Source organism: Acomys russatus, chromosome 19 (genome assembly GCF_903995435.1).
Source record: "Acomys russatus chromosome 19, mAcoRus1.1, whole genome shotgun sequence".
In the NCBI taxonomy this organism is placed as follows: Eukaryota; Metazoa; Chordata; class Mammalia; order Rodentia; family Muridae; genus Acomys; species Acomys russatus.
In genome coordinates, this window is record NC_067155.1 from 12,769,481 (window position 1) to 12,796,022 (window position 26,542).

The 26,542-nt window shown below is 40.7% G+C and overlaps 2 protein-coding genes across 2 annotated transcripts; both read right to left on the reverse strand.

The window, feature by feature from the left end:
• Positions 1-6,149: 6,149 nt before the first annotated feature.
• LOC127203657 (pregnancy-specific glycoprotein 22-like) lies at positions 6,150-12,469 on the reverse strand. The gene is made up of 5 exons (XM_051162481.1): positions 12,406-12,469; positions 10,973-11,332; positions 8,954-9,313; positions 7,413-7,772; positions 6,150-6,421 (listed from the first exon to the last, which is right to left on the reverse strand). The coding sequence occupies exons 1-5, from the start codon at positions 12,467-12,469 to the stop codon at positions 6,150-6,152; spliced, it is 1,416 nt and encodes a 471-aa protein (XP_051018438.1).
• Positions 12,470-21,551: 9,082 nt separating this feature from the next.
• On the reverse strand, positions 21,552-22,490 carry LOC127203658 (vomeronasal type-1 receptor 1-like). The gene has a single exon (XM_051162482.1). It carries the CDS (start codon positions 22,467-22,469, stop codon positions 21,552-21,554), a length of 918 nt encoding a protein of 305 aa, XP_051018439.1. The 5' UTR covers positions 22,470-22,490.
• Positions 22,491-26,542: the final 4,052 nt, after the last annotated feature.

The following is a 26,542-nucleotide window of genomic DNA, read 5'->3' on the forward strand; positions in this document are numbered from 1 at the left end:
TAGAGTCAACAAAGACATCCCTGGGTGTCTTTACCCTTCCCTTTTGTTTAATAAGTATTTTTTAAAGGTACTATTAGCTCTTTTTACAACTGTTTGTCCTGTGGGGTTGTGAGGTATAGCAGTAACATGTTTTATATTATAATATATAAAGAAGATTTTTTTATCTTAAAGGACACATATGTAGGAGCATTGTTAGTATTAATTTGTGTAAGTATTTCCATAAATGTTATTATTTACAGTAAGTGAGTAATCACATAGTCAGTCCTTTTAGAATTTAAGGCAGTTGTCTATTGAAAACTTGAATATGTATCGATGGTATGATGCACATACCTAATTTTTTCAAATACTGTAAATAGAAACACATCCATCTGTTAAATTTTATTTTATTTTTTTGTTATCTCTAGAGTTAATTTTAGCAGGTAATGGTATTTGACTATATAAGGAACATGTAGGACACTTACTAATTATTTCTTTGGCTTGTTGTCAAGTGATAAGAGAATCATTTTTTAAATCCCTTACCATTGGCATGACGTTTTTTTATGAAATATTGAGGCTTTGAATACATTACCTATTAATAATTTGTCAATGTCTTTTTTTGTGTGTTAATGGACCTGATAAACTTGTATGAGACAGAATATGAGTAATATACAAGGGATAATTTTTGTTTCTGATGACCTGTTGTAGTTCTATAAATAATGTAGTTAATTCTGAGTTATCAGGAGTAAATTTAGCAGTTTTTATATGTAAAATAACTCTTTTAGCATATTGAGAGTCAGTAATTATATTAAGAGATTTAGGAAAATGTAACAATACCATAAGGATTGTATGCAAATTTGATTTTTGAACTGATGTAAATGGGCTTTTAATCACCTTAGTCATTTTATTAGACTTATAGCCAGCCATACCTGATTTATTTGTATCATTGAAGAAGGTGGGTGCCCCTGAAATTGGTGACTTCTTTACAATACTTGGAAGGATCCAATTAGTTCTTTTTATAAACTGTATAGTTTTGTTTTGGGGTATCTATTGTTAATGTCTCTCAAATAGTTACTACAAGCTCTTTGTCAATCTTTGTTAATTACCCATAATGACACAATCTCAGAATCAGTAAGAGGCACTACAATTTTTGTCAGGTTAATTTTGACAGTTGATGCAAACTTATTTTTTCTTTGTAATCAATTTAGAAAATTTAAAATATATTTTAATAATTTATTCATATTACATCTCAGTGGTTATTCCATCCCTTGTATCCTCCCATTCATCCCTCCCTCCCATTTTCCCCTTGCTCCCTTCCCATATGACTGTGACTGAGGGGGACCTCTTCTCCCTGTATATGCTCATAGGGTATTAAGTCTCTTCTTGGTAGCCTGTTATCCTTCCTCTGACTGCCACCAGGCCTCCCCATTCAGGGGATGTGGTCAATTTTTTATGTATGTTTTTAATTTTTTGTTTTGTTTATTTGTCAGAAATATCTATTTTATGATTTTGTCTTCCCTTTGTATAAGAAGCTCAGTAGGAGAATGTTTTGAAGGCAAAATAACCAGAATGTAACCAAGTTTAGGGTCAATTCTATCCACATATATCTGTTGAAGTTTTTGTTTTACCAGAATTAAGTACTATATTGAAGAGAAATGGACAGAGTTGACAGCCTTGCCATGTTCCTGATTTCAGTGGAGTTGATTTAATTTCTCTCCATTTAGTTTGATGTTGGCAATAGGCTTTCTCTATATTGCCTGACTATGGTTAGGTATTGCCTTGTATACCCAGTCTCTCTAAAACTTTTAACATGAAAGACTGTTGGATTTTGTCAAATGCTTTTTCAGCATCTAAAGAGATGATCATGTGATTATTTCCTTCAATTTGTTTATATAATGGATTGTATTGATGGAGTTTCATATACTGAACCACTCCTGCATGTTTGATATGAAGCCTACTTGGTCATGGTGAATGGTACTTTTGATGTGTTCTTGGATTCGGTTTGCAAGTATTTTTGCCTCTATGTTCATAAGGGTAATTGCTCTGAAATTCTCTTTCTTTGTTGGGTCTTTGTGACTTTGGTATCAACGTGACTTTGGCCTCATAAAATGAGTTTACTAATGTTATTTCTGATTCTGTTTTGTGGAATAATTTGAAGAGAATTAGTATTAGGTATTCTCTGAAGGTCTGGTAGACTTCTGACCTGAATCCATCTGGAGCTGGGCTTTTCTTGCTTGGGAGACTTCTGATGACTGCCTCTATTTCCTTAAGAGATACAGGACTATTTATTTTGTTTACCTGATATTAATTCAATTTTTATAGTTGGTATCAGTCGAAAAAATTGTCCATTTCATTTATATTTTCAAATTTTGTGTCATATACGTAAAGTAAGCCCCAGTGATTCTTTGGATTTACTCAGTAGCAGTCATCACGTCTCCTTTTTCATTTCTGATTTTGTTCATTAGAGTACTCCTTTCCCTGCCTTTTAGTTAGTTTGGCTAAGAGTTTCTATATCTTCTTGATTTTCTCAAAGAACCAGCTCTTGGTTTGTCGATTCATTGAATTGGTCTCTTTGCTTTTAATTTATTGATTTGAGCCCTGAGTTTGATGATTTTCAGCCATCTACTCCTCTTTAGCTAGTCTGCTTCTTTTTGTTCTAGAGCTTTCAGGTGAGATGTTATGTTGTAAGTATGGGATATCTACAATTTCTTTATCAAGACACTTAGTGCTATTAATTTTCCTTTTGGCACCACTTTCATTGTGCCCCATAAGTTTGGATATGTTGTGCCTTCATTTTCATTGGATTCTAGGAAGTTTTTAATTTCTTTTTTAATTTCATCTCTTCCCCAGAGGTCATTGAGTAGGGAGTTACTCAGTTCCATTAATTTGTAGTTTTTCCTCTTCTTTCTGTTTTTGTTGAGTTACAGATTTAGTCCATTGTGGTCTGATAAGAATAAAGATAATATTTCAATCTTCTTGTATCTGTTGAGGTTTGTTTTGTATCCAAGTATATGGTCAATTTTAGAGACGGTTCTGTGAATTGATGGCAAGAAGGTGTACTCTTTTTGTTTGGGTGGAATGCAGATGTGAGCACCAGAGAGATGGCCCTGTCACTAATTTACTATTGTCAGAGAGACCTTGAACCAGGCCACCTGTCTACCATGTGCAGAGGCCTTGAGAAAGACCAATTTACTCATTTCTAAGTAAAGATTTGTGGACAAAAGGGTATACTGTGGGACACACTACAGCCTGCATGTTGAGATTTATTTGATAAATTAAAAAATTCTTTTAAGTGGAATTTTGTAAAGACAGAGAGTGGATACAAAGGGAAGGGCAGATGAATCCACATTCATCCCTACCTACAGGGCCAATTCTACTCTGCTGCCCAGGCAAGATTCAGTGACAGCTCTCCTAAGTGTTACATTCAGTGAGAGGCAGGGCCAGCTATCCTGCTCTCATGACCTGGGAGCCATGTCTCTTGCCTGGTACAGTTGGTGAGGAGTAAGGCAGAGGAGGGCATCTCTCCTTTACCCCATGGGGAATTGAAGTAAATGACTTAGAACTCACAGTCAATGGAATGCTTTTATTTTTTTAATGAAATTCTTTTAAAAGTCAAAAATCATCTATTTTCAATTAAAGGAAAAAGTTGGTTCTTCAAAGTGATAATGGCATTAGATTAACTTTGGTTTTAAAAGATTGATATTATTAACACTAGAAGTGAAATTTGAGGCCTACCTGTCCATTTTATAGAACAATAAAAATTCCGTGAGTACTCAATAGTGATGGGCTAAGTGTAGAGGAACTGACGTCAGTCAAACAAAATCCTAGAAGCCCAAAGCCTACATAGGTGGAAGCATAAAGGAACACAAAACTGATTCCATGAATAATTCATAAGACTGAATCAATAATTGCACTCAGCAAATGAGAACAGGTTTTATTGATGAAAACAGCCAAACTAGGGATAGAAGACTATGCTGATGCAGTAGGGGTGCACATCCAAACCCACAGCCAACTCGGAACTCAGTGGGATCACATGACAGCTTTTCCTCTAAGACCAGGTTTGACATAAGGGTGTTGCTGTGGCCACTTCTGTTCAGTATTATCTTAGAAGTCCAAGACAGAATAATTAGGCAACACAAAGAAATAAAAGGTTGCCAACTAATTGGCTGTACAAGATATCATCACATGACATGAATTTCTGTTTAGAAAAACCTAAAGATTCTACAGAAGATTCTGGAACTGATGATCAAACACACCCACCTAAGCTCTGATTCTGTAAACTAATATTACCCACAATTAGATGTCTTTTTTTTTTTTTTTGGTCAAAAGCATAGACAGACCAAGTAACAAGTAAGCATCAAGGGATGACCCATGGATCTACATGGAGCGGAAATAGAGTAGATTTTGTGGGTAGACTGTGTGGGTGGGTGGGGGAGTGGGAATAAAAGGGATCAGGTGAGGTGGAGGATGGATGGATGGAGTGAGGGATGGAGAGGAGGGAGGGAGGGAGGAGGAAGGTACTGGGAAAGGTAACTGGAATTGGGAACAATTTCAGGAGCAATGTGAAAACTTAGTGCAGTGAAAATTCCTTGGGATCTCCAAAAGTGACTCTAGAGAAGACTTCTAATAATGAGGGATATGGAGCTTAAACTGTTCATCTTCTATAACCGTGCAAGATTCCTAGCAGTGGGACTGGGACACCAACCCAGCCACAAACCTTTGACCTACATTCTGTCCTGTCTGCAAGATGTGGCAATGGTGGCACAGAACTTGTGTGAATGGCCAACTAATGACTGGTCCAACTTAAAGCCCATGCCATGAGAGAAAGCCAATGCCTAACGGTTCCTGGGTGGCTGGGAACCAGAGATGAGACAGCCCAAAAATTCTGCATAGACCCAAACATAATTGGAAAAATTAATGAAATGATTACTAACAGTATTCTGCTATAGTCATAGACTGGTGCCTAGCACAATTGTCACCAGAAAGGCATCCATAATCCAGCATCTGATGCAAAGACACAGACACACACTTGGTGGAGCCATGGGCACCCCACAGAAGATGGGGAGAAGGGATTGTAGGAACAAGAAAGGTGAATGAAACCATAAGAACAAGGCCCATAGAATCAACTTAGCAGGACTCATAGGGGCTCACAGACACTGAAGTGATGATCACTGACCCTGTGCAGGTCTTAGCTAGTTCCTCTGCATGTAAGATATAGTTATGTGGCTAGGTGTTCCTGTGGGACTCCTAAAAATGGGAGTGGGAGATGTCTTTGACTCTCTTGCCTGTTCTTGGGGCCATTTTCCTCTTACTGGATGTATCACCCAGTCCCAATATGAGGGTTTGTTCCTAGTCTTATTGTAACTTGTTATGGCATGTTCTATTGATATCCCTGTGAAGCCTGCTGTTTTTGAAGGGGAATGGAAGATGAGCAGATATGAGGCAGAGGGAAGGTTGGTGGCTGGGAGAAGTGGAGGAAGGGGAAACTATGGTCAAGATGAGAGAAGAATAAAAAAAGCTAAGGAATACATATTAACAAGAAAAAGAATCACATGTAACACCTCCTTACGAATGTGATTCTCAGAGTAGAAACTGTAGAATCAGTACTTACACAAAGGCTTTTATACCCGTGCATCAAACAAACTGAAGATCAAAACTATTTAGAAACCAGTTATGTCCACAGTTAAACATGTGCATTCATTTCTTATGTCACTCTTCTTCATTTTACATAATGAATGGTGTCTAGGCAGCATTGGTATTAAGTGAATTAGTTAAACATAGTTTTAACATATGAAAGAATGCATGTATTTCTATGCAAACACTGCACCATTTTCACAACAGACTCAGAGCATCCAAAAGTTTGGTGTTTCCTGAAATTAGTTCTCATGGATTCTGAGGCTTGGCTATATATTAGACCCACAACCTAAGCTCTTAATGCCTTTGCATTTCTGTTTATTGTATTGATGTCTTTGCTTTCCTTTACAGACAGACTCTCATTTTAAATCCCATGTCCTTGTACACCCGTGTATCCCAGGATTACAAGTATGACTCACCATGCTGGCTGTACCTGAGTACTAACTGTTTTTTCACCATGTAATTTTCCTCAATGTTTTACCCATCAATAAAGAAATGCTGGCCTTCTGCTGTAGGATGAGAAGAGGAGTCATTCCTCATCATGGCCACTTGACTGGGTGACTGACCTTTATACCTACTCGGTTGGTGACCAGACACCGATACTCTCCTTCATCCTCCCACCTGACATGATCTATTCTGAGTCCACACTTTGTTGGGGACAGTGTCATTCTCTCTGTGATCTTCAGACTGTGGTAATTGAAGAACCAACTTATGGAGGTGTCAATGTCGGGTGAAACACAGGTGAACATCACAGATCTGTCTCCTTTGTCTCTAATGTCAGTGACTTTTATAGTGGGCTGTGTCAGAGGCTCTGTGAAAAAAAGAGGAAGGGACAAATGATAGTAGTCCTTCAAAGAGCCGAACCAACCCCTCCTTAGTTAATACTTGATAAAGCCTTCAAGCATAAGTTAGAACTATGACTATGGACATACCCTGTGTTTTTACCTGCCACCCATGGTCTATGTGGCCCTGATTCAACCACTGTGTTTCCTATGTCTCAGTTTCCATATATTAGAACACATGATAAATGATCACTGCTGTGTCTGTGGGTTAAGATGGGGTATGGACAATGAATGGCCTCACCTTGGGATGGGCGGGCTGCTCAAATCAGCAGCTTCTGTTATTATTTACTCGCAGAAGACAGTTCCCTGGGATGAACCCAAGAGGAGAAGAAGCTACATGGAGCAACTGCCTCCTTCTCTTTCTGCTATGGGACTCTGTCCTTCCTGTAAGTCTCCTAAGTGCATCAGAACAGTTGTCTACTGTCCTGACAGCTGTCCACTGAGACTCAGGAGAAAGAGAAGCACAAGTGATCCACATAACTGCACCTATCTTGTCAGTGCACTGCTGGTTTCATACTCTATGGGACTAGGACAGTAGGTAATTGACAAAATATTCCCCAGTGTCACCCAGAGTCCAGCCAGAGACAGAGTTTTGTAGCCAGGGCTTTCTGGTGCTCTCTATGAGGACCCTGTTGCTTCTCTATGCAGTGCCTGCCTGACTACCACTGAGTCTCCCTTGGGGTCATCTGCATAGTGAGCACCACAAGAGTTTGGCTGAGGCTGACACCCTTATGCTGAGTTATCCCACACATATTCTCTTCTCTGGAGATGGAAACAGGTGAGGAATTCTGATAGTCTGCAGTTCATCTACCCAATGTGTGTTCTATACTAAGTGCCCAAACTCCAGTGTGGAGACAAAACACAGTTGGGGAGATAGCAGGCACATGCCAGTACCCACAGTCAGTGTATGAATTAAGATAAGTCATACCCAACATCCAGAGGCCATAGAGAGTCACTTACTGTTTACATGAAATTGCACATGTGATGTTTCCACTTTGTAATATATGTCTAAAGTTTCTAGTGTGTACATTCTTGCATCATTTTGAGTAACGTTCAGGAGCAGCAGGGATCCACTGCTGTACACTATCTCTCTTCCAGTGGATTCATTCCACCAGTTGGTGGTATTTCTGATACTGTTGTATTCCACAATTTTAAAAGCTGGGACCTTATACATTGATCTGTACCAGGAAAATGATATCATCTTTTTTGGCAGATTATGAGCAAGCAGGAGAACGCTTTCACCTTCAGCAGCATACCGGGGCACTGGTTCAGTCAAGATTTTGCTAGAGGTGAGAGGATTACAGCACTTATAAAGAGCAGCTAGAAAAGAAAAGAAAAAACCCATCAAATAAAGATCACTGGGCTTAGTGGAAAGATTGACCTCAGTACTGAACAGATGGATTCTTCACTCAGTCTAGGGTTGCAGCTGTGGGTGTGTCTATCCCAAATTATGTTGGTCAGCAACATGACCTCCATTTCCTCAGTGTTCTTTAAAGTGGCATTTTCTCTGCATGAAACTCCACCCTCATGTGTCTACATGGATGCCCCTTCACTACTCTCAGGTGGACACCACCCACACTCAAATACACTGGTGTATGAGATGATGCCTCTCCTGAACTCTACAAGCACCAGATTTTTACTTTCTGTTTCTGTTTGTTTGCTTTTGTTTTTTATTTTCCTTTCTGGCTCCAGTCAACACCTGATATCACTTTCTAGGGGCTCTTGTTGATCTTCCTGGTAGCCCAGAGGACTGGGCTTGGGTGAAAGCCACAGGCAATCTGCTTTTCAGGGAAGGACCAGCTCTTCGAAAAGCAAAAGGCATTAAGCTGGCTGGTTTCATTTCAAATTAACACAATGTAGAATCTTTTGAAATATAAGGCCTCAGTTGAACCTTCCACCCACAGATTGGCCTGTGAACATGCCTATTAAACATATGTATATTTACATGTCAGAGGTTCCAGATCAGTGCAAGGAGTTCTACTCCCAGGCTCAGCGACTTGGGTAATATAAAAGAGCCAGTTGGCAAGCCATGATGACCAAGCTAGTAAAAAGGCCTCTCTGGCCTCTTCACCAGTTCCTGGATTTTTTTTTATGACACTCTAAATTTGAACCAGTAAATACCACAATTTGACATGAACAGTCAAAGCCCATTGTTCCCTATCAACTTTTAATAGGTAATATAAAAAAGAGGACTGAAAAAAATGTTCCCTTGGGTCACTTCCATACAGCCTTGAAGAGATGACAAGGTTTGGGGTTCCCTGGTCTAGAGCCCCAAGAGAATGGTGGAGTCTGACATCTGAGGCTGAGTTATTTTCTTGTACAAGTGGAGTCAGAAAACTGAGTCTGACTATGGCCATTTGTCTCTACTGTGCTTGCACTACACTATGTGCTCAAACCTCCACATGGGGATGGTGGAGAGTAGAGGTAGCCATAGATCAGGCAGGGAAGTCCTGTGTGTCCATGCCCCAGTCCCCACTGAGAAATCACAGACAATCACTTACTGTCCACCTGGATTTCTACATGCGCTTCTTCATTCTTCATATCTGTACTCAGAATCCGTAGGGTGTACAATCCGGCATCCTCCTCAGTGACATTGTGGAACAGCAGGATTCCATTGCTCAAAAATTCTTCTCTACCGCTGTGTGCAGGCCCCAACACACTTGATTTTGTGGATAGCATGTATCGGCCAATCTCAAGGTGCCAGAACACAGCCTTCCCTTTGAACCATACAAAGCCTAAAAGATTCTCTGGGACATTGTGAACTTTTAGAATAACCTGTCCCCCTTCAGGAACTACGGGTGGCAGTGATTCAATAGTGGGCTGGGCAGAGGTGGCAAGGCGCCCACAGTTCCAAAGGAAGGCTAGAAAGGAAGAGGGAGAGAGATTCATCTAAATGGGGACCTTTGCATTTTGGTAAGATGTGGCCCTGTGCTCTGGGAGAGAGTGTACATTTCTCAGTCTAGCTGTGCTGGTGAGTGTCTCCCAATTTCATTTTGTGTCACTGCACTTGTATTTTCTTTCTTTTGTGCTCTATCTTCAATTGTCAACATGGTACTGGCTCGCTGCTCTCAGATCCCAGCTCACATATACAGTAGTTTGGTGGTAGGCTGATGTCTCTCCAACTTCTTCCCCTACACATCCTGTGCCTTTAACAACTGTCTTCTTATTCTGTTACTCTTGTGGTTTCTTGACACCTGACTTCACTTTCTAGCTTTCTTTACTGACCTGTCTTCCAGTGCACTTGAACTGGGGCATTGTGAGAACTAGGATTTGTCACATATTTTAAAATGCTATCTATAAAAAAATCTCAGATAACTCTGGAGAATGAATGAATGAAGTGAATGGATGATGTTTCAGGATCCTGAATACCCAAAGATTTATTTTAGAAACCCATAGGTGTTGTAATACAGTATTGAATCATTCCAACTGCTCTAATCTTTTTTTTACACTTATTTACAAATTATATTTTTGTGTGAATTTGAATAAAAGGACTAGGTTCGGTGTGGATTGGTGTGTTCAGTACCCAGTACCTAGATGGAAATCAGAGGACTTCTGCTACTTGGTCCTCATGTCATCAGACAATGAAGCGAACACCTATGTCAGCTGAGTCTTGTCATTGCTCAACACCAGCTTGATTCTTATTTGGGATGTCACAGCTGAGAACGTCAGTCTTCAGAGTATTGTGCTCAGCTGATTAACTTTGTGTAAGACTAGTCTCTCTCTCCCCTTACTGTTTCTTCTTCAGCAAGAGACTCAGTGCTGCTGGGACTCTATCCCACTGTGTCTTTCCCCCTCCAACTTCAAGACACTGCTTGGGTTCTTGTCCCCCAGAGGAGACTCCAGATAGTAAGTGAGTCCTCTTCTTTCATACACTGAAAAGTTGTGACCTCATTAGCTATGATCAGGGGCCCCATGACACATGGTACACCCTTAGCAGAGGAGTACAGAATATGCAGCCCTGGTCTCTGTGACCTAATCTGTCCTCCCTAGCCTAGACCTAGCCTAGCCATGGTTCCCATGGCAGCCCAATGGGTGGTTCTACACAGCACAAGGTTTTGAATATGAAGAATCACTGTACCCTGCCAATGGGAAGTCAAAATCCAACCTTTGTAAACTGCTTCTCAGGGTCATCTGGAATTGAATCTGTGGAAGATATCTGAAGCCAGAGATTCCTGTTTTTGAGAAGCCCATGGCTTCCTCAACCAGGCCAATCTTCCTCCTCAGGGTCTTTATCAAGAACCCATTTCTGGTGAGATTCCCAAGAGTCTAGACAGGGGCTGATATCTTTGGCTGAGTTACCTACCATGTGTCCTCTTGTCTGCATGGTGAAGTCAAATGAAAGATTCTGATGTTTTGCTATTCTTCTTCTTCTTCACCATGTGTCTGCACTAGACGCTCAAACCTCAACGTGGGGACACAATGCAGAGGGGAGGTAGCCATATGCCATACCTGATACTCCTGTGTGTGTATATAGTGAACGAACCCCACCCAGCACCCAAAGTTCACAAAGAATCACTTACTGTTCACATGGAGGTACGTGGATGTTATTGATACGGTTTCTGATTGTTTATTAAATGTTCGAAGGGTGTAGTATCCTATGTCCTTCTGGGTGACCTTGAGAATCCGCAGAGATCCACTGCTGTGCACTATCTCTCTACCGCTGTGTACAGGTCCTGTCACACATTCTTTAGCATGTATTGTATACAGTGCAATTTCGTGGCTCGTATTTGTTCTCCCTTTGAACCAGCTTAAGGCTCTAAGATTATCTGGCAGATTGTGAACAAGGAAAAGGACATTTTCTCCTTCAACCACTTGGGGTGGCACTAATTCAATGCTGACTTCATCAGTGGTGGACAGGTGCCAGCAGGTTAAAAGGCAGGCTAAAAGGGAAGAGAGAGAGAAAATGTTAATATTATGTGGGTGTGATCATCACTCAAGTGTGTGGGTAGGTGTGTACCTACCCTCCTTAATGAAAGTTAGCGACATGGCCATCATTCCCTCAGAGCCTTTCACTGTGTACTGGCTCACCCCTCAGTGTCCCTATATTTGGTGTGAGGATGCTTCACTGACCTCTTCCTTTAAAAAGTCTCAATTTTCCGACTGTTTTCTTTGTTCACTTTTTGCTACCAGTAAACCCATGACATAATCTTCCAGATACTGTGACTTATGGTCCACTATGACTAGGGCTATGTGAGGACAGGATTTAATCTGACTGTTTTTGATGGCTCAGCTCCTGGAAAAGACTCAAACAATAGTGGATAATGAAAAGTAAAGGGAAGTAAGTAAGTAAGTAAGTAACCAATATGTGTTTATGGTTTTATCTACATAGTTCCCAGGTTTGGAGATAATAACAATATTTACACACACACATTTGTACATATACTTCAGTATATTCCATATTTAGATTTACTTATGTATTGTATATGTGCATTCGTGAAGGTAGGTATCTCAGTGTGCGCTTGTGAAGGTGCATGCTGAAAACCTGTGTGGAGGCACAGGTCTCAGTGTGAGCATGTGCAGGTGCATGCCACAACTCCTACACCTGAGTGGAGGCAAAGAGCCAGAGGAGTCTGTTATCTCCATTTATGGTGTGGGAGCTGTGGATTGAACTTTGCTTGTCATGTCTCCACACAGAGAGCCATACTGCTGGCCCACCTTTGCTTGATTTCTATTTAGAGAGTCACCATGTCATGGTTGGTAACATCAGCCTTCAGAAACAGAGAAGCCAATGTAATTGACTGTGAACGTTAGGTTTTGAGGCTTTTCTCCTACCCTCCTATCTTCCTGTCTGCTGGAGGCTTCTGTTGCTACATCTGTCCCTTGATATAGCTTCTGCCCTGTGAAAGCAAACAAAAATCTGTCTCATATCAGGCTCCTGTGTTCATTAAGAGACTCCACTCTGCCTCTGAATTACCCCCCTCTACTCCCACAGTCAGAGAGTTTGTACCCTTACCTGTGAACAGTAGTCCCTGCCAGGGGGTACACCCCTTGCAGGGAAGCATAGAGGACACCTTCATCTCTCTTCTCACTGTGCTGCCCTCTTTTTTAGAAGAATAGCTTTACCTCCAACACAGCACCAGCCTCCGCTGTTCTTCCCCTCTCTGAGCTGATTGTCTTCTCAGGCAGGAGTAATTCACAGAATCAAAGGGGCTGTGAGTGCTTGGATAGGTCTCCAAGGTAACATTCTGTACATTCAACTCTCAGGGCTGTCCCGAGTCTCTCTCAACTTCTTATGTTCTTCCAAGCAACACATTGTGTGACAAGGTTGATAATCATCTTCATGCCTTCAGAGAACAACAGCTCTTCCCAGGGATGATATCATCTGCTATGTCCTGGCCTTGGGTCTGTCAGCACCAAAGAGGGAGCCTCCATCATGTCTATATGTCCCTGTGACACCGAGACACAGCTGAGCACCCAGGCTGCCCCATGTCCCTATTGCTCTGGGAATGTGGGATTTACTGGCAGGAAGGTGACAGAAATGATTGTGTGGGCTGGAAGAGAACCAGCTGAGTGATGACTAGGGATGAAAATCAATCATTTATCACTAATGCATCAGTCAAATTCTTCATCCAGGAGAGAGGCCCATGAGCAGTTGTGTGAGTTGTTTCATGTCTTCAGTGTTGGGAAGTGGTGACTCATGTGTCCTGGGAAGAACTGTAGTCTCCTCTGTTTTATGGTGGATTTCAAGGCAACATTACAGCATTACGTGTTGGCTAAGCTGTGTGTTGGGGTGAGTCTCTGTCCTCTTTGATAGTCCTGGGTAAACGTGTCCATTGTCTAGATGATTCACCAGTGGAAATCTTCTCTTTCCCTATGAGGGATGCCAGAAGAGAGGGCACTTTCAACTTGTCCAGGTGGCATTCTCAGACACAGGAAGCACCCCGCCAGTCAGAGCAGGGTCCTGAGAGGGCGCTCCAGGTTAGTAAGGACAGAATGGATACCAGTATCCTAGGCAAGGTCATGGCTCAGGGAAACGGTTTTCTGAGTATCGTGTATGTCTGCCCTGATATCTCTCCCTGGATATCACTGGGATAAATGCAATCTCATGTATAGTCCTACACCAGAGATGGTCAACAAGTCAAGTATGGCCTGACCTAATCCCTACAGAGTAGGTGGGATTCAGGGGCTGCTACACTGACCACCATGCTCTCTGGTGCTCCTGTTCACATCTAGTGTAGAGTTGGACTAGAGAGGGTTCCATTTTTTCTCCTGGGCAGTGCTGGACTAATGTTGGAAGTATTGTACATCCAGAGGATGGGCACCTTCTGAAGGAGCTTTGTGCTCAGAAAATTTTAGAGAAGAGTTCTAGGACATCTTGAGCCTCAAAGGAAAGGACGCTAATGCACAGGTTGCATGTGCACTTTTGTCTAGTTCCTTTTTTCTCTTTGCACATAGTGGCCTGAGGGGGGTCTTCTCTTTACTACAGAGAACACTGATTCAAATGGATGTGTCATCTGCTCTTCCTGATACACAGTTTTAGTTTTCTTCTCCTGTTGTGATAAATAATTACCTGAGCAAAAGCTGTTTAGGAGAAAGTAAGGAAGGGCCCATTTTTTTTTCCTTGTGAGTTTGGGTCATTTTGTAACACTGAAATATTTTGTAACATTTTGGGACACAGACTGGGAACTAACTTATGTATCTTTTCAGAAAATCAAAACATTTCTCCCCAAAGCATGTTGCTGACTGTTCAGGGTTCCAATGGAAAGGAGTGTGATTTTCCTTGCTATTACCCTATTGAGATCTGTGGCACAGCTATGTGTTGAGTGTGAGGACTAGAAGCAATATTTGGGATACAGGGTTTGGGGAGCCTGGCTGAGGCTCCCCATTGATAAAGCAAGAGTATTGAGCAGTTTGGATAGAGTCTGCATAGGAAGAAAGTCTGAAGTTTATTTCTTGTGGTTTGAATGAGAAATGTCTACAGTGTAATTCTAATATGTCTGCCTTTGTATGTTAGTTGGCCTCTTTTTCTTGTGGCTTTTAATATTAATATTTTTGTTCTGTACATTTAGTGTTTTGGTTATTATGTGTCAGTGAGACGTTCTTTTATAGTCTAATCTATTTGGTGTTCTGTAACCTTCTCATATGTTTATAGGCATCTCTTTCTTTAGGTTTGGAAAATTTTCTTCTATGATTTTGCGGAAGATACTTCCTGGACCTTTGAGCTGGGAATCTTTCTTCTATTCATGTCATTCTTACGTTTGTCCTTTCCATAGTTTTCAAGATTTCCTGGATGTTTCATTAGGAACTTTTTAACTCTGAACTTTTCTTTGGCCAGTCAATCTATTCCATGTAGTGTATCTTCAACCCCCTGAAATTGATTCTTCCATCTCTTGTAATCTGTTAGTAATGACTAATTCTGTAGTTCCTGTTTGCTTGCCTAGTTTTCTCACTTTCATAATTCCCTCAGTTTGTTTTTTTTTTATTGCTTCTATTTCATTTTTCAAGTCTTGACCTGTTTTCTTCACACGTTTGCTTGTTCTTTCTTGTTTTCCTTGGCATTCTTTTTTAATTAATTTATTTATATTACATCTCAATTTTTATCCCATCCCTTGCATCCTCCTATTCCTCCCACTTTCAACCTATTCACCTCCCTTATGACTGTGATTGAGGGGGACCTCCTCCCTCTATCATCTTTATAAACTTTGTTTTAAGGTCATTTTCTTGTGCTTCAGCTGCATTGGAATATTTAGCTCTTGGTGTTGTAGGATAGCTGGGCTCTGGCAGTGCCAAATTGCCTTGACTGTTGTTATGCATTCCTACATTTACATTTTTTAGACTATCATAATTTTAGACTTATATAACTTGGTGAGTAGGAAATGTAGGGGGTTGTATGGTGGGGGTGGGCTATTTTACTGACATACATTGTAGGTTTGGGTTTGTTTATGTAAAAAAAAGATCTTATCTGCTGGAGTGAGAGTGAGGTGGGCTTGGAGAAAGAAAAGAAGGGATTTAGTATTAGAGTGATTTGGTGTAAGCAGTATATAATGCCCTGTGTTGAATAGGGTTAGGTATTTTGTTATGTGAGTTATGTAGCAGGGTAGCCTTGTGGGAAGTAAGATGAGTCCTAAAGGATGAAGGGAAGATTGACAGGCTCTCATGTGGGTGTGATTATTTTCATTACAGATAAGAACTGTAATTGATGAGCTTTCAATAAGAGAAGTTTTGAGGGATAGAATCTTAGACAGTTGAAGAGTTCTTTTTAAATTAGAAGTTGAGACAGACAGACAGAAAGAGAAGGTAGGGGAGGGAGAGAGGAGGGAGGGAAAGAGAGAGTAAAGAGAGAGTGAGAAAGCAATATATATATATACATATATATATATACAGAGAGAGAGAGAGAGAGAGAGAGAGAGAGAGGCTGTACAGTGGTATCTCAGAGAAAATTTATTAGATTTAGAGATAAGCAGAGAGGCTGCAACAAGAGTGTGTAGACAGGCAGGTCAGTTGTGTATGGTGCTATCTAGAGTTTTGGAGAGGTAAGCAACAGTGACAAAGATCAGTTCTAGAAAGGGTTTTGTTTGTTTGATTTTATTCTATTCTATTTTTTTTTAATTTTTTTAAATTAATTTATTCTTGTTACATCTCAATGTTTATCCCATCCCTTGTATCCTCCCATTCCTCCCCCCGCCCCATTTTCCCATTATTCCCCTCCCCTATGACTGTTCCTGAGGGGGATTACCTCCCCCTGTATATTCTCATAGGGTATCAAGTCTCTTCTTGGCTACCAGCTGTCCTTCCTCTGAGTGCCACCAGGTCTCCCCCTCCAGGGGACATGGTCAAATGTAAAGCACCAGAGTACGTGAGAAAGTCATATCACACTCTCCACTCAACTGTGGAGAATATTCTGACCATTGGCTAGATCTGGGAAGGGGTTTAAAGTTTACCTCCTGTATTGTCCTTGGCTGGTGCCTTAGTTTGAGCAGGACCCCTGGGCCCAAATCTGCCTATCATATTGTTCTACTTGTAGATTTCTAGGACCCTCTGGATCCTTTTATTTTGCTATTCTCCCATGCATCTCTCATTTTGAGTCCCAATAGGATGCCCTCCCCTCTGTCCCAGTTTCCTGGTAAGTGAAGGCTTTCGTGGGACATGTCCCTTGGGCTAGTATGCAGATATAAGTGAGTATATACCATTTGATTCTTTCTGCTTCTGGGTTAACTCACTCATTATGATCATTTCTAGCTCAATCCATTTATCCACAAATTTCGGGAATTCCTTGTTTTTAATAGCTGAGTAGTATTCCATAGTGTATATGTACCACAGTTTCTTTATCCACTCTTCTACTGAGGGACACTTAGGCTGTTTCCATGTTCTGGCTATTATGAATAAGGTTGCTATGAGCATGGTTGAGCAAATTTTCTTGTTGTGTGCTGGAGCATCTATTTTTAAGACATGTGGAGATGGAGAGATCTTTGCAGAGGGGCACAGGGCTGGGACTTACAGGATAGCATTTTTAGTTTAAACAAGTTTTGTCAATGAGATGAAGAGCCTTATGGAGATATCTAGGAGCACTTTGGCATAGAGTGTGTACTAAGACTGAATATCCAGGTAAGTATGAGTGGAGAAAACTGGTGACTCCCTAAAAGGAAAGTAGTTAGGATTTTGTTTGTGGCAGAGGTAAGAAGCAGAGATGGCAAGGAAGCTTAAAGTGAGGCATTTATGGGTGAGATTCCAGGCCAACTCTTCAAGGTGCTGCAGCAGGTGAGGAGCTGGACCGTCTCCCCTACACCCAAATCTCAGAGTCAGCTTTCTGACACCCATATTCAAGGCCAATGCTTTTATGTTTTCCAGGTAAGGGGCAGGACCATCTTTTCCAAATACCACAGCTGAGGAGGGGTAAGACCAGCTCCCCTCCACCCACATGACTAGAGCCTGGTCTCCCACATTTCTCAGGGGAGAAGGGACAGGGCAATATTTCTTGTGCCCATCTCATCCCTGGCACCACAGTGCAGTGGTTCATGGCAGATTGGATCAGCTCAACCTGGTACTCAGACAACAACATGGGCTCAGACAGCACCCCAGACCAGGAAGATACACAGGTCCTTGGGTGGTAACACAGGCCATGACCATCAACACAGACCCCTGCTGCAGAAGGACCACAGACACAGACATGGCCCTTAGCAGCAGCACAGTTTCAGAGATCATCAGGGCCTCTGATGGCAGTGAAGGTTTATTGCATAAAACTGTTCCACACCACCTTGATGTCTCCAAATTCATATCTCTTTGTAGTGCACAAATAGTTCCTATTCTCTTTTTCTCCCATATCTCCACCATGTATTGGCATCACATGCTGTCACCTGCCCCTGCCCATGATGGTACAGTAGCAGGCCAGACCTTCAGCCTCTTGCTGTCTTCCACCCTTGCCCACCAGGTTTCAACCTTCTAAATTCCGTATTTGTCAGATCTCAGAAGAGTTTGAGGACCATCTCTTTACTATGTTTGATTTTAGGTTTACCTTTGAAAATATTTATAAAGCAGATGTGTGTGTTCCAAGGAGAGAGAGAGAGAGAGAGAGAGAGAGAGAGAGAGAGAGAGAGAGAGAGAGAGAGAGAGAGAGATAGATGAGCTTTTGTGATTCTATGTTTATGTAAGCCATAACAGGAGTTTTGTTAGCCAAAACATTATGAATGTAACAATATAATTCATTATTATTTTGTTGTTCTTCTTGCTGTATGTAGTTTATGTATGTGTAATAATATAAATGTATGTGTTAAAAATAAAAAAAATAGTCAAGTCTAGCTATCTAATTGTTTTCACTTCCTTGCCAATATGTCTACTCAAGCAACTGATGACCAAGATTAATATCAGTTCCTCCTTGCTCTACAGATACTCCAGGGTGGAGACACTGAATACATGGCTGTAGACATAAGCTTATTTCCTACCCGTGGCCTATGTGAGACAGATGTGGTCACTGTGTTTTCTGCGTCCTGGTTTCCTAGTTAAATCACACAAGAGATATCAATGTTGCCATGGTAATACTGTAGACTAAATATAAACAAGGACATGGCAACAGCCAGTACAGCTGTCCAGACAAGCAGGAAAGAATTAGATAAATGTAATCCTTGAAAACATAGAGTCATCAGGTGGACCTATGTCTTCTGTCCCTCCCTTGGGAGCCCTGACTGTCATGTGATGTCTCATAAGCTATAAGAACAGTTGACTAATGGCCAGGGCACCTGTGAATCTGTGCTCTCCCTCCTGAGACTCAGGATATAGAGATGGCCAGGTGGCCTAGCTTAACTGTGGCTCTCATGGCAGTGCACTACAGCTAATAAATCATTCTGGTTTGTTTTCTCTAACAGATCATGTTCTAACCATGCCCAGAGTGCTCCAGTTACCTGGAGTCAGGGTTTGGGTCAATGATCTGGAGATGAGTCTTCCTGGTGGTCCCCCACTATTAAAGTTGCAGAGTTCTCTCAGCCCGATCCTGCCTGTGACCCAAAATTCTTTCTCAGTCATATTTATGTTGACATCCACTCCATCAGGGCTTACTCTCATACTTTGGCTGTACCCTACCACACATCCTACTCTCATTCACGTAGAAGATTCTGATGTTGCCATTGGTCTACACTAGGTGTGTCCTACAATAAATGCTCTAATACCAATATGGGCACAAAATACCAATAGGGAGCAGAGACAGTCCACACTAGTGTGCGCAAAATGAAAAGAACCCCACCTATCACCGGAAGGTCAGAAAGAACTGCAGACTGTTTATGTGATTATACTCATGTGTTTTCTGTTTCAACCTCAGCCCTTCAGAATTTAGGGTCATGTGTTCATCTGTATTGTGATCCAAAACAGCAGAGATCCACTGGTTTACATTGTCTCTCTGTCATCGTGTACAGGAGCTAGCGTGTGTTGGTTGGTGACTATTATAAATTGTGTGAGTTCATGGCTGTCAGCCAGTTACCCCTTTGGATATACCAGGATTGAACATTCCTGGGCATATTAAGAACAAACAGGACATTTTTCCACTGGCTGCACTGTGCAACAGAAATCCAATAGTAAGGTTGAGCAGTATGGGGAAAGTACTATCGTGTGGAAAGTGAGGCTAGGAGCTGGAGATATCGCCTAGTGGTTAAGAGCACAGGCTGCTTTTTCAGGGGACATTACTTTAATTCCCAGATCACACATAACAGCTCATCATTTTCTGTAACTCAGGTTATAGATAATCTAATGCCTACTCTGAGAATATGTGTATAGAAATCTCACACATAAGACCAGGAGTGCACCTGACATTCAGGATCAAACTGGATCATAAAATGGGCTAATTTTCCTAGGCATTAAATGGTGACTGGCATGAGGCACAGGCCATAAAATGGTAAAGGATGGGTCTCAGAACAATATAGGACAGGGATCATATTGGATACAAATGAGTTTAAACAGAACCATCATTTTCTCCATCGACTGGAATGCCCTATCTCCCACAGGTGAGGACCATGCAGAGGTATTTCCTGAAGTATGAATGTTTTTTTTTTTCATTCTGTATTTTTTATATGTGTGGTTATTTTGGCTGCATGTACATTTGTGCACCACAAGCACTCCTGGTGTTCACAGAAGCCAGAAAGGGCCATTGAACACCTCGGTACTGGAGGAAAAGATGGCTATGTGCTGCCATGAGTGTGCTGGGAACTAAACTTGGGTTTTCTACAAGAAAACCAGTGCTCTTAACCACTGCACCATCTCTTCAGATCTCCCAGGCAGATGCTTTCAGAGGCTTGCTGGAACTCTGACTGGAAGAGATAAGTGTATTTTGATGATCTGGGCTAGAGATGTTGGATCCTAACTTTCTTTATATGTATGCATTGTTACAAATATCCAGAATCTAATGTCAATCCCTGCAAGGATTGTTTCTCTAAAAGACACAAGGAAGTAAGATGAGGAGCACAATGAGACAAGATGCTGAAGTTGCTTGAAGTCAGTGACTCCCCTGAGCAAAGAGATTCCTGTGTTCGATGCAGGATCTACTGAAGGAGGGTATATAAAACAAAGCCCTGTATATGCTCATAGGGTATCAAGTCTCTTCTTGGTAGCCATCAGGCCTCACCATCCAGGAGACGTGGTCAAATATGGGACACCAGAGTTCATGTGAAAGTCAGACCCCACTCTTCACTCAACTGTGAAGAATGTCCTGTTCATTGGGTAGATCTGGGTAGGGGTTCGAAGTTTACTGCATGTACTGTCCTTGGCTGGTGCCATAGTTTGAGCAGGACCCCTGAGCCCAGATCCACCAGTCATAGTGTTCTTCTTGTAGGTTTCTAGGACCCTCTGGATCCTTATATTTCCCCATTCTCCCATGCTTCTCTCACCTAGAGTCCCAATAGGATGTCCTCCCCTGTCCCATTTTCCTGATAAGTGAAGACATTCATGGGACATGCCCCTTCGGCTAGTGTCCAGATATAAATGACCCTCAGTCACAGTCATAGGGGAAGGGAATAAGAGGAAAATGGGAGGGAGGGAGGAATGGGAGAATACAAGGGATGGGATAACAATTGAGATGTAATATGAATAAAATATATTTAAAAAAATTTTTAAACTGGGATAAAACAGAAAAAAAGCCCTGTTTTCACATTTAAGATGGAGTGACAAGAGCACACAAGAAAACACATGATTTCCTGTCTATTACCTGGTATGGACAGTCCTGGAGGTCTGAAAAAATGCTCCAGAGGAAGGGTGCTTAGTTGTAGAGTCAAAACCAAATGTTCACTTCTCACTTCCTGGACGTGATGATTCCTGACTTATGACCAAGACTTACACCAGATCCTCCCTGCTCCACAGACATTTGAGAAGGCCTCCAGGGTGGAAACATTGATACCTGACTGCAGGCAGATGGCTTGTGCTTCGCGTCTGCTACCTATGGCCTATGTGAGCCTGATGTGGCCACTGTGTTGTCAGGAGGACCTTGTCTTTTGTCCCTCCCATTAGGAACTCTGACTGTGCCTAGACTGTATGGGAATCTACACACCTCAACATCCCTAGTGCTGTGATTACAGTAGTAAGCTACCATTTTTGGTTCATAAATAAAGGTGTTCTATATATTCTTATAGAACAGGATATTGATGGCTGTTAACTAAGCTATTGTTTATGTTTGTCATATGATTTTCAGCAGCCAAAAAGCACAGAACAAGGATCCTTAGGATCCCTAAAAATCAACAGTAAGGGAGAAATGGTGGGGAAACATGAAGCTAAAACTTCACCAGTACGCCTCAACCAGGGACGAGAGTCCACAAAAGAAATGTGAAAGAAAGCACAAATACAGTCCAAAAGATAAAAGCACACAAATGTGACCACCAGCATCAGGATGGTGTGGGCTGCTCTGGTCTCAGCATAGCCTCTGTGGTCCTGATTGGGGTTATTAATATACTGCAATCTTTGGTGATGTCTGTTAAGGAGAATCACCATGGAGACACTTGTCCAGATCATGATGCTGATGAACACGGCATCATGGGCAAACCGTAAGAAGCCCATGGCTACACTGAAACTGGAGGTGGAACAGATCCACTTTAATTTAGAATCAGTGTCATTGTTTGTGTTCTGTGGACCAGTGATTTTCATTGGAATGTAAGAATTATATAAGACACTTAACAGCCAACAACTGTAACAAGAATTACTCAGGATCTTTGAGTTTCTTCGTCTCAGCATTGCCTTACCCCAGTTATTTGGAACAAGAGTGACAAACTGATAGGTGCTCAGAGCACAGGTGGAGCACATGTTTGTGCTTCGAGCCATCAGGTTAAAGAAGTACCCAAATTTACAACTGAAGTCAGTTGGGAGCTTCCTTTTAATAAAAATAGACAAATGTTTTGGTTGTGCATAGAGGAGGAGTTGGAAGGCATTAGCCACAGCTAAGTTCATAAGAAGGGCCTGTATGGGCATCAGTTGAGACTTAGTAAAGACCTGAGAGAAATTTTTGACAAAAAGAAGGATGTTGGCTACAGTCCCAACCCCAACCTGGCAAACCAAAAGGATCTGAAGAGCAACTTCCTCCATGGTTTTCAGGATTTCATATTGAGACAACATGGAGATGGCTTCATTGGACAGTGGAGTATTGGTAAATTTGGGCAGTTTTGTCTTCAAGGGTGTTCTCAATTGTCTAAGATTTTCAATTGATTTCCTGAGAATGGCAGCATTGTTTTGCCACACTACAGGAACAACATCTGGAAAACACTGCATTGACATTAATCCAGAATATCAATTTTATACTTACTTTGCTTTCTCCTGCTTTATGATGGAATTATGTGTGTGATTCAACTCTGTCTCTGTTTCCTAATGACATGAAACACATTTTAGCACAATATGGGCTCCACATATTTTACACATGAACATTCATAGACAGGAGTGCATCTTTGTTTCATCAGAATTCAACATATTTCTTCATGGTATAGCAATGTGTATAAAAAAATACAAATTTGTTGTTGGAGAGATTATTCTGGATCTAATACCTTTTACTCACATTTGTAGTACTGAATTCACGTATTTGAAGTCATATATTGTAGCAAAACAGTCATATGAATAAATATATATAATACAGAGATGGAGGGATAGATCAGTGGGCAAGAGCACTGATTGTTCTTCCATAGGACCTGGGTTCAATTTCCAGCAATGACATGGCATCTCATCACTGTTTATATCTCCAGTTCTAGGGGATCTGGTATCTTCAGAGACATACATGCAAGAAAAACACTAATGTACATAAAATAAAATTAAATAAATATATCCTTAAAATATAACTAATTTTATACTTTATAGAAGAATGTGATTGAAGTATGTTTCCCCAAAATAATCCGTGTAGCTTTGCTATATTTTTATACTATCATTATAATGATAGAATGTAAAATATATCTGAAAGTGTCACTAGTGTTCTGTTCACATAGAAGAACCTTAATTTACACCAAAATCATCTATGTGGATAAAACATGAGGGACCCAGGCAGATCATTCAAATATTTGAATTTAATTTGTTTTTCTAAGGAATCAGATGTTGTGTGTGCAGTAGGCAACAGAATTAGGCAGAGTGGGGTGGGAGGGTCCAGAAATAACATACATGGAGTTAAGGAATAGTCTTGCTTTGGTCAGACTGAACCCAGCTTTCATTGGTGTTCCCCTAATCAGCCCTCCTGGAGTGAGAATGTTTACTACACACCATTGTATATTGGATGTCTGAAAATTGGTTTTGTTGTTGTTACTGATAAATTTTTTTTTTAAAAAGGAATCAGATGGTGGACACATTCTTGATGTATCTCCAGCTTTCATCACTCACAATCAAAAACATTAACACCATTACCATTAAAGTCTTTGCCCACCCAGATTATTTGAAACTCAGATTTTGAAAGCTCATGTTTAGTCTGATAGTTACATGAGTTTTTTTGTTTTCCATGTGAATAACCAGCTGTATACAACAGCTAAAAACCTGTCATCTCACATACAGATGTCACATTAAAGAATAGTTTTCAAAATGTACAAATTGACATAAGACAGTTTACCTCCTGACCAGTCCCCCAATACACTGTATAACGTTGGAGCCTCATCTTCAGCTTTCTGGCCTAATATCTCTGCCAGACTTGTTTGCAGGGCAGGAACTATTGAGGACTTGCTTACCCTGACTTTGCAGAGTGCGGCCGTCGACTCTGCCTGCATCTAAATTGCCCATTTTTAGGCAGATTCTGTTAGTGGCAGAACGAGGACATTTTGCCCAGTCTTTATTTTGCCACCTTTGAAGCCATGTCCATAAGGAGGCTCTTTGACACTCATCATCTTCTTTGAGGTCGGCTGGTTGTTGTCAGGAGTTAACTTGTCTTGTTGTCAAAGAAATTTAGGATTGTGAGAACAACTTTAAATACCATATTTTGTGTGTCTCTGAGGCTTTTGAAGACCTTATTCAACTATTTTACCTCATATATCGATATAGTCATATCTATATGTTAGACTTAGGATATATATTCTTGTGTTAAAATCTGCCAGTTATTTGACATGCCCATGTTTTGTATCAATATATTGAATTCTATAGCAAGGACTTAGGGCATTGGAGACAAAATAATATAGTTCTATAACCAAGTTTAGCTGGTTAGGGGACAAGATCGTTTTAGATCAAGATAAATAAGTTAAACTATTAGAGTTGAGATAATATAGATATTGAATCTCATTCGAAGATCTAGACAGGAAAAACACTTACTTCAAAGGAGATGAATGCAGATGGCCAAGTCACTATGAATGTAACATATATAGTACTCGGTATTCTCATGATTGTCACATGGTTCTCCCTGCTGTACATAGTTTGTTTTACACATGTGTAATAAAATAAAAGTATATATTTTAAAAAGGAAAAAAAAGGATAGTTTCAATGAGTACTGAGCCTTGAAATAGTTATTTCTTCAGACTAATGAAATCACGAACATAATTACATAAACAATGTAGAGAAGAACAAAACCATTCTAATGATGCATGTTGGCTTCAGAAGACCCTGTGAATTGTAGAAGTTAGCAGACAACTTCAAGCAGAAATCTACAATTGCAAGACTATCACCTTCCCAGTCACATCAAGGAGAGATTACTCACCGGAATGGAGGCAAAAATCTCATACAGTTACTGCAGAAACACAGCCCTGACTTCTCTGTTTGAAGATCTTCTCTGGGCATATACTCCTTAAGACATACAGACAGAATGCTTACCTGTTCCATACTTTCCAGGAATGTTGTGCTGATCACTGAGTGAAGCCAGATATCAGATTTCATAAAGGAACAGTGCCTGGACCTGACAGCCCTCAGAGAGTCCATTTATGTGTCATCTGTGGTGATGCTGACTATGTCTGTTTGGGGATATTGGAACAACTCTAATGAAAGAAAAGCTTTTATCCCCAGAGCAAATCACCATTTTTACTTTCTGGTAATTAATGGTGATGCCCATGAGCTTTGTGAGATCTTAATTAGTAGCTGAGCAGAAGTAGAAAAAGTTTACCGTGTTTCCTTTGGGGTAATCTAAGTTTTGAATTGGTGGTGTCTTCAGGTGTGGAGAGGTGTACTCCAGGGGAGATTAAGGGATTTGTTAGGTGTGTTTTCAGGGGTTGCATTTATTGTAAGCTTTACTTTTACAAAATTGTGCTGACATCAAGTCCTTCCACAAAGATTTGTGATCTGGAGTCTTTTAATTCCCATGTGTGGCAAAGACATTTTAGTATGACAAATCAAACAACTGAAGCCAGTGTTTCCCCATGAGTTCTTGTTTTTTCCCACGTCATTTGTTTTGAGGTAGATCATGACTCATTTTCTCATATGCCTTTGAAGTCTTACTAGAAGTGTTATAGATTTTACTAATTTCTATAGAATTTTAAATGTAAAGAATCAACTCTGTACATGCAGGCCAGGATATGATTTGGTCAATCATTAACTAATATAGAGAACCACCCATGTAATTGTTGTTTTATTCACTATAACCATGAAATAGAAAGAGCTTAAATGTGCATTAGGTGACGAATGGATAATGATAATGTGTTACATTTATAATCTGGGGTATTATTCATTTGTTAAGCAACATTAAATGATGAAGTTTGTAGGTAAATAGATGGGTGGAAACAATCATTCTGCTCAGAACACTCACAACTTAAGGCAAACATTGCTCATTCCCCCTAGTTTGTAGACATTGTCTTTCAATCTTGAATATCTGTGTGTTTCATTTGGAATACCTATATGAAGATCAGGAGTTAGGTAAAAGATAATGTGGTTAGTGGCCCTTTGCTATAACACAGTCATTTAAATGACTAAATGGGATAATGAAACGCAGAGTTAAGTTATGGCAAGGGAGAGCAATAAGACATCAAAAGGAAATCAAGGGGATCCAAATGGAAATGAAGAAGTCAAATTATTCCTATCTGCAGATGATATGATAGTGTATATAAGTGACCCCCAAAATTCCACCAGAGAACTCCTACAGCTGATAAACACCTTCAGCAAATTGGCAGGATAAAAAATTAACTCAAAAAAGTCAGTAGCTTTCCTATATACAAATGACATATAGGCAGGGGATGAAATTAAGAATACTACTCCTTTCACAATAGCCACAAGCAATATAAAAATATCTAGGAGTAACTCTAACCAAGCAA

Excerpts from the sequence above, each read along its gene's own strand:
- LOC127203657 (XM_051162481.1), bottom strand. The coding sequence starts at position 12,469 with ATGAAGGTGTCCTCTATGCTTCCCTGCAAGGGGTGTACCCCCTGGCAG. Across the intron at positions 11,333-12,405 it reads GCAGGGACTACTGTTCACAG|CCTGCCTTTTAACCTGCTGG; the intron begins GTAAGGGTACAA and ends CTTCCCTTTTAG. Across the intron at positions 9,314-10,972 it reads CACGTACCTCCATGTGAACA|CCTTCCTTTGGAACTGTGGG; the intron begins GTAAGTGATTCT and ends CTTCCTTTCTAG.
- LOC127203658 (XM_051162482.1), bottom strand. The coding sequence starts at position 22,469 with ATGTTGTCTCAATATGAAATCCTGAAAACCATGGAGGAAGTTGCTCTT.